This window comes from Varanus komodoensis, unplaced genomic scaffold, assembly GCF_004798865.1.
Source record: "Varanus komodoensis strain SLA01 unplaced genomic scaffold, ASM479886v1 scaffold50, whole genome shotgun sequence".
Lineage (NCBI taxonomy): Eukaryota > Metazoa > Chordata > Lepidosauria > Squamata > Varanidae > Varanus > Varanus komodoensis.
In genome coordinates, this window is record NW_025336088.1 from 18,165 (window position 1) to 34,657 (window position 16,493).

Genomic DNA, 16,493 nt, shown 5'->3' on the forward strand with positions numbered 1-16,493 from the left:
CAGCTTTGGAGTGAATTGTATCAGTATGTAGAGGATGCTTGTTTCTGTTGCTGCTTGTTACCTGACTCCAAAGAAGCAGTCAATATCCTTGAATGTTGCGTAACTCCTACAATTAGGTTGATGAAGGTGTGCAAGTGGAGGTTAAATTCAGACACTACAGACACTACAGTGATGCTGCTGACTGGTAGAAATCCTGGCTTAGAGGCTGGAATTCAACTTATTCTCTATAGAGTCATGTTCCCCCTGAAAGATCAAATCCACTTTCATGGGAACACTTCCGAATTTTTAGTTGTTAGCTGTGGCAAGACATTCTAAAATCACATCTAATGTGCCAGCTGCAACCATTTTGAGTAACTCATGCCATAGCAACAGTTACCTATGTCTTGGTTGTATCATAGTTATATCACGTTTAGACTATTGCAGTGATCTCTATGTGAGGCTACTGCTCTAAAGAATGTCCAGAAGCTGTAGTTAGTAGAAAATGTAGCAACTAAGCTGCTAGCTGCTATATAGTATTGTGATCACAACATCCCTGAAAGAAATGCTCATATTGCTAATTGGTTTGGGGATCAATATCAACTTCCTAAAGACCACAGATAAGAACTGAATTTGGGTCTTCCCAGATTCATGCCAAACACTGTTTAAGTGTGCTGGTGTTCACAGTTGTTCTCTAATTCTTTCAGTGATATCCTGTCAGATAATGCTGCTGTCTTAATAAAAGGCACCTGTGGTTCCTTAAGCTGATAACACCTCTCTGTCTCTCTCCCCCTCCCTCATCCTCTCTCCCTTCCCCTCCCTCCCCTTCCCCCTTCCTTTCTTTCTTCCTTCCTCCCTTCCTACCTTCCTTTAGCTAAAAGAGTTGTATACTCTCCTGAATGAGAATTATGTGGAAGATGATGACAACATGTTTCGGTTTGATTATTCACCTGAATTTCTTCTGTGGTAAGTTATACATGTTTTTTTAAAAAAATTTTATTAAAATTTTAAACTAACACTAAAAACATCAAACATCACATACATCGGATTTACTGGGTCAGCCCCCTACTACATATCTTTTAACATTCTAAAGTCAAATTCAAATAAATTTATAATAATTTGAAAACATCTCTAAGTTTACGCCAAGTCCCGTTTCTCCAGCCAGTTATAGAAAGAATCCCAAGTTCGATAGAAGTCAGTGCGTTCTTTCTCCTTCAATGATAAAGTCAATCTATCCATTTCTGCGCAGTCCAAGATCTTTCTTACAATCAATCCATCGGTGGGTAGCTCCTCACTTTTCCAATATTGAGCAAATGCAATCCTTGCCGCTGTGATTAGGTGTAACATCAGATACATTTCCTGTCTGTTAACGTCTTCCGGTATGATGCCTAACAAGAAAACTTCAGGTTTAAAAGCAAGGGGTTTTTGTAATATTTCCTCCATCCATCTATGTATTTTAATCTGATACTTTTTCGCATTATCACAAGTCCACCACATATGATAGAAAGTACCCACTTTATGTTTACATTTCCAACATCTATTTGACATATTTGGAAACAACTTAGCTAATTGACTTGGTGACAAATACCATCTATAGAACATTTTATATAAATTTTCTTTATACGAAGTTGCTAATGTTACCTTAATGTTTCTTTCCCATAGTTTTTGCCACTTTTCTAGTTCAACATTAAATCCGAAGTTTTGTGCCCATGTTATCATCGTTTCTTTAACCTGTTCCCCTTCCAATTTTCCTGCCAAGTAAAAAATCATATAGTCTTTTAATAATTTTCTCATCTGTTTTAAGCATCACTTGATCAAACTCTGTTAGGTCTTTGTAAACCCCCACGTAAGTTACATATCTTCATAAAGATCTGCAGTTGTTTCCATACATTTTTCCGTATTGCTAAACTTCAACTTGGGTTGCTGCTATACCCCCCTCCCACCCATAAACCTCTATTTCCAAAGGCAGAAAGCATATTTTATAGGAGGCAAGACACTCTGGAGAGATTATTCTGTGGCAAAATTAAGAATGCAAATCTTCCCTGTCTCCACCCAGCAAACTTCTTTTTTCCTCTCCTTATTTGCGTTTCAGGAACTTAGTAATGTTCAGCAGTCAGCATTTGAAAAACACGATTTATGCTATTTCTCCTATCTGTCCAAACTCTTATGTGAACTGGCAGCTTAGAAGAATTCTCTTGAGGGACAGAGTTCCTTCTGGGTAAATATTTGATGGTGTGGGAAGGTGGAATAGGCACTTTTCATTGTGTGTATGAAGTGAAGGAGGAGAGCTTGTCCAGTCAGCTTCTAGAAGGTGAAGACTAGTTTCCTGGTGCAAGTTACAATGACCCAATGAGAGAAGACTTTTCCAAGGACAAGTGATTGTTGCAGAGGCTAGCAATAAATTGGTCCCCATATTAATTGAGGTTCTTCCTTTAATGCAGGGGTGCAGGACATCAGCCTACACAGGCTGGATTGGGGTATCCCAGAGGTCCAGTGGTAGATGCTAGCTGATGTGTCTGGTGAGCCAAAAAAATGAGTCAACTTAAGCAGTCAGTATGGATCTATCCTGAAGCTACTTTGTAAACCAAAGGACCATTCCAACTCTAGAGGGCTGAAAATGGCACTTGGAAGTGATTGTGTCAATTGCCCTTCATATCTCAATATTCCACAGCATAATGAAGCCCTCGCATGATGTCCGGCTGTAGTTACTGGAAGATCCTACAGAGAATTCAAGAATATGTCAAATTCCTTACATCTCCAAGGGCATCTTAATAGCTCTGCAATTCTCTAGCAAGGGAATGACATCCATGAGACCAGATTTCACCAGGAAGTGGTCTGGCCATGACACCCAAATATCCAGACTACCCCCTCATGCCCTGAGGCAAAGACCAAATCAAGAGTATGTCATATGCACTGAGATTACAGCAAACTAAGACCAGTCCAATGGAAGCTATGAAAACCTGAGTAATTTCTTTTTAAGGCTGCCTCACTGTTGAAGTTCTCCAAAGACCAAGATCCTAGGGTTCTCCAAAACCACATCTGTAACTGTCTTAGCCAGTTCAGTCATGGAGGCTATTGAGAAGTAAGGTTGGCACCAGTAGCATCCCTGTTCTGTCTTTTGGCCCATTTTAGGGTTGTCCCTCATATCCTGTCCCAAAATTAAGGGATTTACTTGTGTGCACAATTGAACTTTTGTGGATAATAGCATCTCTTTCTGGCTTTCAAGCCTGACCTTTTGCTATTCAAGTACCTGGATGAACAAAGATGGGTCAGATCCATGTCACCCAACTCATTTACCCAGGTCTAAGCAGTGCACATCAGATTTTCTCATTTATTCATAATGAAATGATGGATAAATGGTATTACTACATCCTAACTTGGCATTCACCAGCAACATGACTGGTCCAGACAGTGTAGGAACAAGGTTACCGTGAACCTGTGGCATGGGAGAAAAATCCAAAAGAGGATTGACACAAGCTGGCTAGATCTTCCACTACACTAGACTTCCTGCTTCATTATACTATTTTGGTTCCTCCCTAGAACCACCATAATATGGGCACCTTGTCTTTGTTGCATCATTTTGGCTACTTCTGCTACTTTCTGCTTTGAGAGAAACAACCATTGCAGACCAGAGTTAAGGGAAGAAGAAAAGCATTCCATGACTTATTAACACGGTAGATAGCAAAAGGGGACCTGGAAAGTCCTTAGTTGGAAGGAGACTCCTACTGCAAGTCTGGAAGGATAACCACCTGTCACCTATTATTTAGTGGTCTAAAGTTCTTACTGCTGTTACAGTTCAGAGTTCAAATATTCAATCTCCTTTGACTTTTCCACATTTTGTTATGTTGAAACCTAGAAGTGAGATGGAATTAATTAGCATTGTTACTGCTTCATGTACAAAAGATGCAAGTGCAAAATATTTTATTGTAGCACAAAAGTTAAGAAAACAAAAACTGGTAATTCTTTGTTCCATAGGTATTCACCTCTTTTGCTGAGCAATGCCTAATTGTAGCTCTGATGTGGCCCACTGTCTCCAGAGTAATGCAATTCATGTCACATGAGCCCAGATGAAATATATCTGTTTCTGCATGGCCCCAGAATTTGCTGAGTACATCTCTAAAACAGCATCATGAAGACCAGATTGCTGTCAAAACAACTTCTAGAGTAGAAGCACCAGTCGAGGTTGGGTTATTTAAAAAAAATCCCAAGCCATGGACATCCTCCAAAGCACTGTTAAATCCATTATTGCAAAATGGAAAAAAATATGTTTCATCCACAATTCTGCCTTGAGAAGGCCACCCACCAAAACTCAATGGCCAGATAGGGAGGATGCTGATCAGAGGAACAAGAAGCTGATTGATAAGAAGCCAATTGAAATTCTGAAAGAGTTGGAGAAATCTGCAGCTGAGATGGGATAATGTGTCCATGGGACAATTATCACTTAGATATTCTAAGAAGCTGGGGCTTTATGGAAGAGTGACAAGAGGAAAGCTATTGCTGAAAGAAACCCACATCAAAGCTTGTTTGGATTTTGCTAAAAAGCTTGTGGAAGAAACTGCAGATATATAAAATGTCTCCTGAGACAGAAATTGGACTGTTTGCCTTACTGCACAAAGCTATGTGTGGTGCATACTCAACTGTGGTCATAGTCCCGAGAATACCAGATGTTTTTTCCTCAGCAGGGACTAGGAAATGGGTCAGGATTGAGGAAAGGATGGGTGGAGCCAAATAGGGGGCAATTCTAGAGGAGAAACTGTTTCATTCTCCAAGGGAGTTGGGACTGAGGTGGAGGTTCACCTTACAGCAGGCCAGTAACCCTAAACATGCAGGCAAACACTGGAGTAGCTTAAAAATAAGACCCTGAATGTCTTAGGGACCAATCAAAAACCCAATCCATTTGAACATCTGTGACGAGACTTGAAAGTTGCTGTTCAGCAGTGGTCACCATCCAGCCTGACAGAGCTGAAGCAGTTTTCCCAGGAAGATTGAGCCAGTTGACAGCATCCAAATACACAGAGCTGATAAGAGACTTACCCAGGAAGACTCACAGCTGCCATTGCTGCCAAAGGTGCGTCTACCAAGCTTGGACTTGGGAGTGCACACTTATGAAACCAGTACCAGTTTTTGTTTGTTTAATTTTTGTGCCACGATAGAAATACTGTGCACCATCAAAGAGTTGGGCATCTAGTGTACATCAAGTGGTAACAGTGAGAGTTAAATCCATTTCAATTCCTGGTTGTAATGCAAAATTATGGAAAAGCTAAGATATGGGGTGAGTACTTCCATAAGGCACTGTATATCCTGCAGTCTCCAATTTCATATGCATGTGGGGGGAGGGATGGGACTACTGCTTATATCACTGTATTTGAAATAGAATTGTCAAATATTGTTCCTTTTTACTCCTTTTTATTGACCATATGAACAATTAATATGCTTTTCAGTCATGTTCTTCCCCTCTTTTCCTGATTCCTTCCTTCTTTCTGTTATATATGCAAATAGTCTTTTAAAAGTTCAACTGTATTTCTGTTGGACTAATAATGAGGCTTCTTTGCATCTAATACATACTTGTTGCCAAGAAAAGTTGAACCTTGCAATCTGTTCTTTATACAGATTAAGTTTACTTGGCATGCAAGGTTACATCTCCCAACAGGCAGAAATCTTACTACTTTTTCCCTTCCCTTGGACCCCCATATTCCAAAGTTTCACTGGAAATTGTATATCTATTTTCATCACTATACAGCCATACGATTTAGGATTGCTAAAATGCCTACCACAGCACTAATGGCATATGGTTTTGGGGGGGGGGTGTTAATATTTATTTATAACTTTTATATGCCATAACCACATCCCTCGGCATCTTGGGAAGGCTTACAACATAGAATTAAAGCAATAAAATAATATACATTTATTGCTGGTATATATCCATTTCAACAAATGCAGACCAAATATCAAATGAATATTCATTTCAAATTGGCATCAATATGCCACTTGTTCATGTATCTAAAGAATCCTCAGCCCATTGTATTTTCAAAAGTGAGCACTTATTCTTCCAATTTTTAATATTAGTATTTAGCTGTCAAAGGGGTATAGAAAATCTCTTGTTTCATTTAATTTACATAAAGCAGTTAATTAATGTAAAAGAATCCATGCATCTGTGAATATGACAGGCTTTCCCAATGCACATTTTTCTGACGTTATTAGTCAGAAAACTCTGGAAGTAGCAAATACAGGGCATTGCCAAAAAGTATGTTAAAAGCAGCATCAGCTGTATTGCACTATCAGCAATTAGCTGAATTAGACAATTCCTTATTAAAGAGACAATGTAGTGTCCATTAGACATTATATGTGAGAGCCAGTTTGGTGTAGTGCTTAAGAGCATCGGACTGGGACTTGGGCAACCTGGGTTCTAGTCCCTGCTTGGCCATGGAGCCAGTTGGGTGACTTTGAGCCTGTCACAGACTCAGCCCAGCTTACCCCACATGGTTGTTGTGGTGGAGATAAGCTTGAGAGCAGGAGCAAGAGAATGATGCAAGCTGCTTTGAGTTTGTAAGAAAAAAGTGGGATATAAATACGGTGCTTAAAAGATTTTGCTGAAGAATGCAGCTTAAGTTCCGTAGATAAAACAGTGGATGCAAATGTGGCAAATTAGGCCTTTTGTGTTGGTTCCCATAAGAATTTCTCAAACAGATTCTCTGATTCTCACATGTGCCCACAGAGTCTGAACAATTCTGCCCTAGAAACTTGTTACTCTGTGTTGTGTCCTTGTGTTTCATTTTGCTTTAGGAGCTGTTTGTATGCCATGTCACCAGCTGCATCCTCTGTTTCAGTATTATCTGCCCGGCCTGCAGCAGCTCACCAAGATGTACGAGGGCTGCATAATGTTTTCCAAAATATGTGGCTGCATGCCTGACAATGGACTTGATGATGATACGGTGTAGTCTTGAAATGAAACATCTTAACAAGTCCATGGCTTCTTTCTAGGGCTTTGCGTCCTCCAGGGTGGCTTCCACAATGGCACTGTGGTGTAAGGGTCATATCAAGCCATAAACTGGTTGGCTTCATCAGTGCTATTCCAGCTGCTATCCACATATATGACGTGTAAGTCGATTCACATTTTTCTCTCTGTGTCCTGGTTTCAAGAGCCAACACTCTAGCAACTGTGGGTGTCTTTTGTAGATTAGAGTTTAGGTCAGGTTTGAGCCAGGGATCACCACCAAAAGTATTTTTCACCTACAAGACTTCATCTTTCAAAGCAGCAGAGGGCTGCTGAGCATATGCAGAGTATTTTGACATTTCTTACAAACAGCCATATGAAGCAAGTCTTCAAGGCATGCTTGAGCACAGATGCCTTTCACTTTAGAAGGCATCCTGCTATTGGAATCTCCCACTTCCTACAGGCCTATATATGGGACAAGTGTGAGGGGGGATATTGTTTGAGATAAATATTTTGGCTTTATGACTGTAGAAATGAGACTTTTCTTCTACTTTCTGTAAGTTTTGAGAATAACACAGTAAGAGAATGCATGCACAAAGAAACATCTTGGAATAGAGGGATAATTCAGGATAACAGGTGATAGGAGTTATGTCTGCTCTCTGCTAATTTGTTTTTTAAACTGAGCTGCTGTTCACCATTTTTATTTCTCATTCTCTGAAGGGAAAAAAAGATGGTAGAGATAAATTTCCTCTGTGTGCACAAGAAACTGCGTTCCAAACGAGTGGCTCCTGTTCTAATTCGGGAGATTACCCGACGGGTCCACTTGGAGGGGATTTTCCAGGCTGTGTACACTGCTGGGGTAGTCCTTCCAAAACCTGTAGGGACGTGCAGGTAAGTGTCAGCACCTGGATTTTGTTTTTAATTTTCCCCAAATTGGGTTCCCATTAGTTTCCTGGGGGCATTTTATTACTGCTGTCTCTGGTATTGTTCTTGCCTTTCTGCAAATTCTGACTCTCAGATGCACCCTTTACTTTAAATCATTCCTTTTCACATTTGCCATGTTAACCCTAACACATGTTGTAGAAAGTCCCCACTGGTGGTAAAAGGAGAGCAAGTCTCAAACTGAAGGTGAGAATCATAATGACAGAAAACCTTTTACTGAACTTGCTAGCTCCTAAAGCTCTGGAGTCATGCAGCACCCTTCTTGAGTGATCGATTTTGAGAGCACAAGTAGAAACCAGTAATGCCTGTTCTAGCTGGTTACTTAGCTAACTTTGCTGTTTTTCCAAACAAAACATGAAAGGGAGTGTGAACAGAAGGAAATGAGGTTGTTCGGAGGGTCTGTCCATTGACATGGGAACTGATTGAAAGAAAAATATATAGTATCTTTTTGAGAATGAGAGAGAACCTTACTTCCAGTTTTTTGATACAATGGGTTAGGCTTTGTTAGCAGGATTTCAAATGGCTAAGGTCTCAATGGAGGAAGGATGGGATATCACTGGGATGAATAAAGTGGAAGGGTCCTCTTCTTGGTAGGTACTGGCATCGGTCCCTGAATCCACGTAAGCTGATTGAAGTGAAGTTTTCGCACCTGAGCAGGAACATGACTATGCAACGCACCATGAAGCTCTATCGACTTCCAGAGGTCTGTAATGGGTGAGGCAGTGACCTAAATTGTGCCTTGGTGTAAGAAGCTTTCAATCAGGAATCATGCATTTTCTCATGTTGCCTTCCCTCCCATGAATGAGACAAAAAGTCGGGGAATACAGAGGCCCAGATTATTCTTCATATTTGGAAAAGATTTCTTCTTCACTGCAGCATAACTTGGGATTGAAGCCAAATTGGGATCTAATTGTGAGGGATGTTTGAGATGTGCCCATTGAGATCAGAAAAGACTTTTCCCCACCCATCCCTTTTCCTTGTGTACCTCTGCCAATGACCACTTAATTTTTTTAGTAGCCCCAGAAATTATTCTACACCTAGAATAGTAAGCTTCAAACTGCCAGGACATGAGATAACTATTTGTGTGCCACAAGATATATTTGAAATAAAGGCTCCAATGAAACTGAAGCACCCTCCCAAACCAAAGGGTGCCTGCTGCATCTGTGCATGAAGTATTGTTTTGGCCCTGCCCCCATTAATCAGTCTCTTCCATAATGAGGTAGTTCTGACCTGTCCCTGCATCAGCAAGTAATTGGATCAATCAGTCAGTGTGAAGTCATGCCAGAAATAGCTTTACTCAGATAAGGCAGCTTGTTTTATTTCTGGCTGAGATGCTGATCTGGGCTTCCCTAGAGTGAGTCACAGAAGCACAAGCCATGAGCTCCCCTAAAAACAAGGTGTTCTTCTTTGTGGTCTCTGTATCTGGGGGGAGCCTGTTGCCAGGAAGATTCTGCAACCTGGAGAGTTTTGGCAGGAGCCCCTCCCCCACCCTCAGCATCACCTTATAGAAAGTCCTGGTTCCCACCCTTTCCCTCAGTTCTTCAACTGCCATTGTGGTGCCTCAGGAAGCTCTGTCTCTCCTTATGATTCACAGCTTTTCCTTAAAACTTGTCTCTGTTCACGTTCTAGTTATTTCTGGTACACTTTCCACATACCATGCAGTTTCGACCAATGTTGAGGTCAGTCTGCCAGATCCTGCCTCTGACCTGAGGCCCTTAAATGAGCTGAGGGAATGGGCGGCACAGCTAGAAGTCACTAGAAAGCTCTTGATTCTCATTCCAAACAACATTGCCTTGATAGAGAGAGATCAGTAGTGATTTACGAAATCCTAACACACAAACTTGAGTCCTACAAATGATGCCTTCACAGCCATTTGATTTGTTATAGAATATCTATAACAAATCCTTGGTTGCCCAGGACCCACCAACATTCACAACACAAATTTTGGAGTCATTTTCTAAACATGATTCCACAGGGCTATTTTCTTTGCAAGGTTGTTGGATTTATCTATAACAAACAGAATCCTCTGCAGGACATCTGTATACCATGGCCTAGCCATGAAATGCGTGTTTGCCTGTTGTCAATGCCGGATAGCTTTTTGTGATTTTGAAAATGAGGAAAAATCTTAATTGCAGAAAGTGGTCTAAACAGCAGTAGCAAATTACACTAGATTGCATAGATACCTTTGGAGAAGGTCGGTTGGATCTAGTTCAGTGACTTTCACACTTTCTATCTTCAGGGAACATCCTTAAAATAGGTTCATACCCATGGTGCACCAAGAATAGTTCTTATGAAGCTGAAAAGAAAAGCTTCAGTAAGAGGAAGGGTCCCAGTGACATCAGAGTCACCAGCTTCCCATGCTTACACCAAGTCAGATCCATGGTCCATCTAGCTCAATATTGTCCTACAGAAAGGCATCAACTTTCTGGGGTTTCAAACAGAAGTTTTTCCTAGCTCTTGGGGATGCTGGAGATTGAATTTGTGGTTTTTTGCATGCAAAGTATGTGCCTGAACTGCACTACAGCCCGTCCGTCCGTCCTTGGAATACAATTTGAAAAGCATTCATCTGATTGAACCCCTTCCTCCATAATAAGGGAAGCTTTCTGCTACCTGAGCAAAGCAAATGGATTAGACTTTATCTCTCTCCCCACAGACTCCAAAGACTCCTGGGCTTCGGTCAATGGAACACAAAGACATCTCTGCTGTGCACAAACTTCTGATAGAGTATCTGAAGCAGTTCCATTTGACCCCCATCATGAATCAAGAAGAAGTGGAGCACTGGTTTCTGCCCCAGCCCAATATCATTGACACATTTGTGGTTGAGGTAAGGTACTTCCCTGGCTCTTCGTGATCACTAAGGCTTGGAGTCAAGATCAGGGTGATGGCTCTGCATAGTCTGTCCCCATCTCCTGTTGACAGATGTAAGCTGTATAAGTCATTTTCCATAATGACTGGGTTCAGAGCATGTACTGTTTGCAGGGCGTGCCTGGACAACTTTTGAATGTCCAAGCCAAAACTTGTCATCTTCTCTGAACCCAGTGAGGATGAGTTGTTGGTGTGGCCAAAGAACCAGCCAGAACCCATGGGCTGTTTTAGTTTATGAGTAGATCCTTAATAATGCCAACAATTTACTCTCACTGGGTTCACAGAAGATGACAAGTTGTGGCTTGAGTATTCAAAATGGCCCAATGAATGTGGATTCATGAATGTATGCATGTGTATCACAACACATTTACATTTCTTCTGTTATCCAGCTATACAAACAGCCTTAAGATAATATGTAAAGTGCTTTATAGCATTCAAGCACTGCTAGTGATGTGTATTGCGGTACTGTAGTTCATATTAAAGGGACTGGTCTGCATGGGTAACCAAAGAAGGTGGAAGAATTTGGGTGTATTAGAATGGACTCTCGGAGTTCAGAGTTCAGCTAAGAGGCTAGAGGCCAAGAACAACAATAAATTCAACTATCAAGAGAATCATAGAATAGTAGAGTCGGAAGGCCATTGAGTCCAACACCCTGCTGTTGCAGGACACCACTAGAAATTCTAGTAAAGCCCACCCCTTACTCTGTTACTTTCCAACATGCAAGTAAACATTCCAAGATGGTATTTTCTCTTCTTAAGGCTGTAGTGGCACAGTCCATGGGGCTCTTCCCAACTAATTTCCCTTGTATTCAGACTTTCTTCCTTTGCGAAATGGGAGAGGGCTGACATGATGTAGGTGAAAATGCAGACATAACTGGTTTCCCCATGGTTGAAGACTGACAAAAATGTGCCCACTCTTTCCTGCAGAACACTGATGGGGAGGTGACAGACTTCCTGAGTTTTTATACCTTGCCCTCCACCATTATGAATCATCCTGTCCACAAGAGCTTAAAGGCAGCCTATTCCTTCTACAACGTCCACACCAAGACACCACTTCTTGACCTTATGAACGATGCCCTCATACTGGCCAAGTTGGTGAGCTGCTCTCTTATTTTGCTTAGTTGACTTACTTTAGTGAAGTGCTTGGAAGAGGATACCAAGAAGTCAGTCCTACCATGTCAGGTATCAGCACTGGGTAAATGTTGCCTGAATTATAAGACTTGTGGAGCAAAGCAGAATAGGATTTCAGAATAGCTGATGCTTTTGTTTTGTAAAGCAAGCTTCCATCTTTCTTAAGAAAAGTTGTTCTAAGTATGCAGAAGAAAAGCCATGCTGAATCTGACCAGTAAGCCATCCAAGCTACCACTCTGTTCACCCAGTCACTACCCACAGGATCCCTCTAGCACATGGGTCCTCAAACTACAGCCCATGGGCTGGATCCGGCCCACCTCAGAAGTTTTGGACTCGCTGCACCCGCACCCCACACACGGGGGAGCAGCTTATGTGGAAATTGCTCACGTGGAAATTGTTTTGGACTCACTTGGAGAAAATGATCTCCAAGTGAGCAAGCGCTTCCTCACGCACCAACCACTGCCTTGCTGTGCGTGCCCTCCCCCGCCTCACCTCGCCTCCCCGCCCCTCACCGTGCGTGCCCTCATCGCCTCGCTGCCCCCGCCCCCTCGCCAGCCTGCGCGCACTGCCAGCACCACCTTTCCGGCCCACGCCCACCACTGGCACCTTTCAACTGGCCCCCTGTTGAAAAAGTTTGAGGACCCCTGCTCTAGCAGGATGGGTACAAGAGGTCCATTTGACTGCTCCTCTGTGATTGCTGTATGCAGCCATACTGCCTTTGATAATAGAGGCAGCACATAGCCAACCAACCTAATAGCAATAGATAGCCTTCTTCATAAATTTGTCCAGACCCCTTTAAAGCCATTCAAATTGGTAGCCCTCACTACTTTCTCTGTGAATTAATTCCATAGTTTAGCTATGTGGAGTACTTTCTTTTCTGTGTCCTGAATTTCCCACCAGACAGCTTCATCCAGGTACTCCAAGGTCTAGTATTTTCTAATATTCTATAAAAATATTTCCCTTTCTACAGTATGCATAATTTTAAACAGTTCCGTCATCACAAACAAGTCTAAGAACTTTTCTTCTTTTCTACATTCTCTTTGAGCAGAAGGGTTTTGATGTTTTCAATGCACTGGATCTCATGGAGAACAAGACCTTCCTGGAGAAACTAAAATTTGGGATTGGAGATGGGAACTTGCAGTATTATCTTTACAATTGGAAATGCCCCAGCATGGGGCCAGAGAAGGTAGGTGGTCACTGCTATAGAGTGTCGTGGGTAGGCAAATACCCTGAGACAAGGTGCTCACAAGGCTTCCAAATTATGATACAGATTGAGTCGCAAAGCCTTGAACGTATCTTCTGGTGGAGAACCATGGAAGTGTACTGCTGAGGAGCTTTTAGCAAAAATAAAAAACAAGCACACACACATGCATGCAGTTTCCAGGCCTTCTGTTTGAGGAGCTGGAATCCAAAAGACAGTGGAGAATTTTCTGTTGAATACTTCAGAAGTACTGATCTGCAGTGGGGAAATAAGGACACAGTCGCTATTTTTTGTATGTGATTTGTAGCCTTTCTTGTCACGTAAAGCACTGTGTAATTTCCACTTGAGGAAATATTCAGCTGAGATACACTGAGATGTCCAAGGTCATGCTGAGGTGGGATTTAATCCTGGGTTTTCTGTGTCCCAGTGGAATCTATCATGCTGACTCCCAAGGGACTGGTGCAACTCCCTCCCTATGCTTTCCTCCTTCCTCCAGAGGCTTGATGTTTGTTGTCTTACAAGTCCCAACTCTTCCCATAAAGCTAGAAGCAAAGATTCAAAATAATAAAACTAGCACTTTTCATCTTGTAGAAGAATTTTGGGAAGGGATATTGAATTAGCAGAAGTGTTCCATTTGGCAAATGGGAAAGTTGGCTTTGATTTACCTAATAGTCCCTTCTCTTAGATTACATTGAAATCTGGAGGATGTAAAGCATTTAGCTGAGATGCTCCACAAAAATGCAGTGACCAGATATTGAGCTCATAAATTCTTTGTTAGGTATACATAATTCAGATGCGATTTATATTTCCTTACAATGCTTCCTAGGTATCTGCATAGTGCTGCATTAAGAATATTAATAATCTTGTTTTTAACCAGAGTGGAACTGAGGTTGTGTGTGTTTGTGTGTGTGCATGTGCACATACACCTCTTAATGACCTGTCAGTCTTCAACACTTTGCTGAAGCACACTGCCTTTTGTATGGAATGCAAGGTCACAAATCAGGCCACTTGTACACCATTCTTCCTTCTTTCCTAATGCTTTCCTTTAACCTGGGTGTCTTTCATAGGTTGGCCTGGTTCTGCAGTAACCAGAAGTCTCCAGAGAAGTGCAGGCAGGACCGCTGAAGAGCTGAACCAGCGTGGAACTGCTGGGCGTGATGGTTCAGATTTCCATGGAACTGAGACCCTCCTGTGGAGGAACCGGTTGGCGCCCACTGCACTAGCCACATGACCCATCCACTGACACTTCCGATGATTGTATCATGTGCCACTGAGTGCGCCAATGTGTCGGTGTCAGCACTTGGCTTCTTCTTCCCCTCGCCCCTCATACAAACATGATCAAGGGAATGTAACTGTTGAAAACTAGCTCACAATTGGCATATATTGGAGTTAACGGGTGAATAATAATAAAATATATTATATATTCTATATTTTAACAATGTTTGCTGTTCACCTGAACTGGAAAGTGGGGCTTCCTAGCTTTTTGTCCTAGAAATACTGTTTTTTATCAATTAAAACACCCCAGATGGATTTTTTTTCCCATCAGAGTGGGACAATTGGTAGCAAAAGTATGGGTATGATAGTCCATCATTCAGCCATATCTGGTGTTTTTCTGTTGCCCCAAAAGACTCATTTGAACAGCAGTTTGCATAATTGGTATGTAGGTGGCCTAGGCTGGTGAGTTTTTGGTCTTGTGCATGGAACAAATGGCTAATATGTTCCAATAGGTTATTCAGATAATTTTTCTCAGAAATCAAAGGGCTATTTAGAACTCTAACAGTACAGAAACCTTGTTTCAAAGTGAGATGGTATATGTAGTCAGTCCATCTCTTCACTCCTGGACATAAACTAACAATACTTGAATCACCAAAGTAACAGCCAGTGCCTTTTGGCTCTTAAAATCCCTTTTGACCATTCTTTGCTCTGTGAGAGCAGTTCTTCAAAGTTTCCTCCAAGAGATAGAGTTATCCGAGTTGCAATATCTTGAACTGAAACTTCACCCCATCAATCTCTGATTTGCTCTCCCTTTTGTGTTTTCCAACAAAATAATCTAATACATCAACCATTCTTTCAGACATTCCCGAGCTGCAACATTCTGATTCTGTTTAAGCCAACCCACAGCCCCTCTTGCTGTCAACTTGCATTGTCTAGTCTTGAAAATAAATATTTTGTGCTTCCTTCTTTTGGTGAAAATTCACTGATACGATGAGAAACCTCGGTGGCAATTATGTCATTGTCTTCTTGCAAGAAAAAAACTCCATGCAAGCTAGAATGAAAACAGTTATCCATAATTGAACTTCACTAATGAATATCTTCTATAGGAAATGGCACTTCTCATACTGTATATTTGATTTGTCTTCCTACTTCGACCCTTTTTATCATTTTCAACAAACACACATTTGCTACCAGTGCAGCTAAAATATGGATGTCCCTATTGCTCTCCAAAAAGGGAGAGGTTATGCAGTTCCAGGCTTTTAAAGAGGGCTGAAGGAAAGGCTGGATCTTGAAGAAAAAACTAATCAGCATCCTGTGGCTACTTTAATGCTGTTTGAGAAGTTAAAAGCTGCAGATACTACTTGTGGTAGTAAACCTATTTCTCCCTTGCTGGGACTGTGGCAGTTCTAATAGCTGAGAGATGTGGGAAGGTATGCCTCTATCATTGCCAAGCAAATAGCTTTTCCATGCAGTTCCTGGTTTGTGTCCATTGATAAACCTGTGTCTACCTATACTATTTTAGATTGCCAGTGGAGATTCATACCATTTAATATACCTCCATACAAAATACAGTGTCCTGTATATAGAAAATTACCATGTCAGGGAGAGGCTGGACTAAAACCCTCCACTTCACATGTAATTGGTGTAGAGGGTTTTTATTCTATTTTTATATGGAGGAGTCTTCCCTCATATGAGCCTTCACTGCAATCTGAAGTGGCATAATCCAGACAGGTTTAAGTTGGCCTTAGTTGCAGGTCCCTCCAATGATAGGAAAATAGGAAAACTTGATGATAAAAGAAACATCATTCCTAAATAACTTCTCAGTACATTAACATGTTTAGAAAGTGAAAGACAGTATGATATAAGCTGCCTAGTACTAGTGCTGATAAACTGAAAGTGTCCCATAGTCTCCCTGCAAAAAAAAAGTGCTTCTCCAGTTTTAGTTCAGTGCCTCCCTTCCTTGCTTTGGAAGGAAAAATAATAGAAGTGCAAGAATTCCAAAAAATACTTGTGGAAGAAATGTTCTAGCTTGAGCCATATTCTTGTCACATCGTATAGGCTGACAGGAACCTTTTCAACTCTGCTTTCTCCCTTGGTTCTGAACTTGCTATGTGAGCAGTAGAAATGATGGCACTTGAGAACCTAAGAAAAGCCGTGCTGCATCAGGCAGTCTGAGCAGTCGGGCTCTCTGTTCACGCAGCAGCAACCCAGCTGCCCACAGGATCCTTCC

At 41.6% G+C, this 16,493-nt stretch overlaps 1 protein-coding gene across 2 annotated transcripts in view; it reads left to right on the plus strand.

Annotated features, from left to right (window-relative positions):
* The window catches only part of NMT1 (N-myristoyltransferase 1), a 30,304-nt gene extending 15,075 nt beyond the window's left edge, over window positions 1-15,229 (plus strand). For both annotated transcript variants that reach the window (XM_044447061.1, XM_044447062.1), the window contains exons 5-12: window positions 851-942; window positions 6,958-7,074; window positions 7,631-7,801; window positions 8,447-8,555; window positions 10,506-10,676; window positions 11,644-11,811; window positions 12,896-13,033; window positions 14,116-15,229. In XM_044447061.1, the coding sequence (XP_044302996.1) occupies window positions 851-942; window positions 6,958-7,074; window positions 7,631-7,801; window positions 8,447-8,555; window positions 10,506-10,676; window positions 11,644-11,811; window positions 12,896-13,033; window positions 14,116-14,136 (987 nt within the window). In that variant the 3' untranslated portion in view covers window positions 14,137-15,229. The remainder of the gene's footprint in view (window positions 1-850; window positions 943-6,957; window positions 7,075-7,630; window positions 7,802-8,446; window positions 8,556-10,505; window positions 10,677-11,643; window positions 11,812-12,895; window positions 13,034-14,115) is intronic.
* Window positions 15,230-16,493: the final 1,264 nt, after the last annotated feature.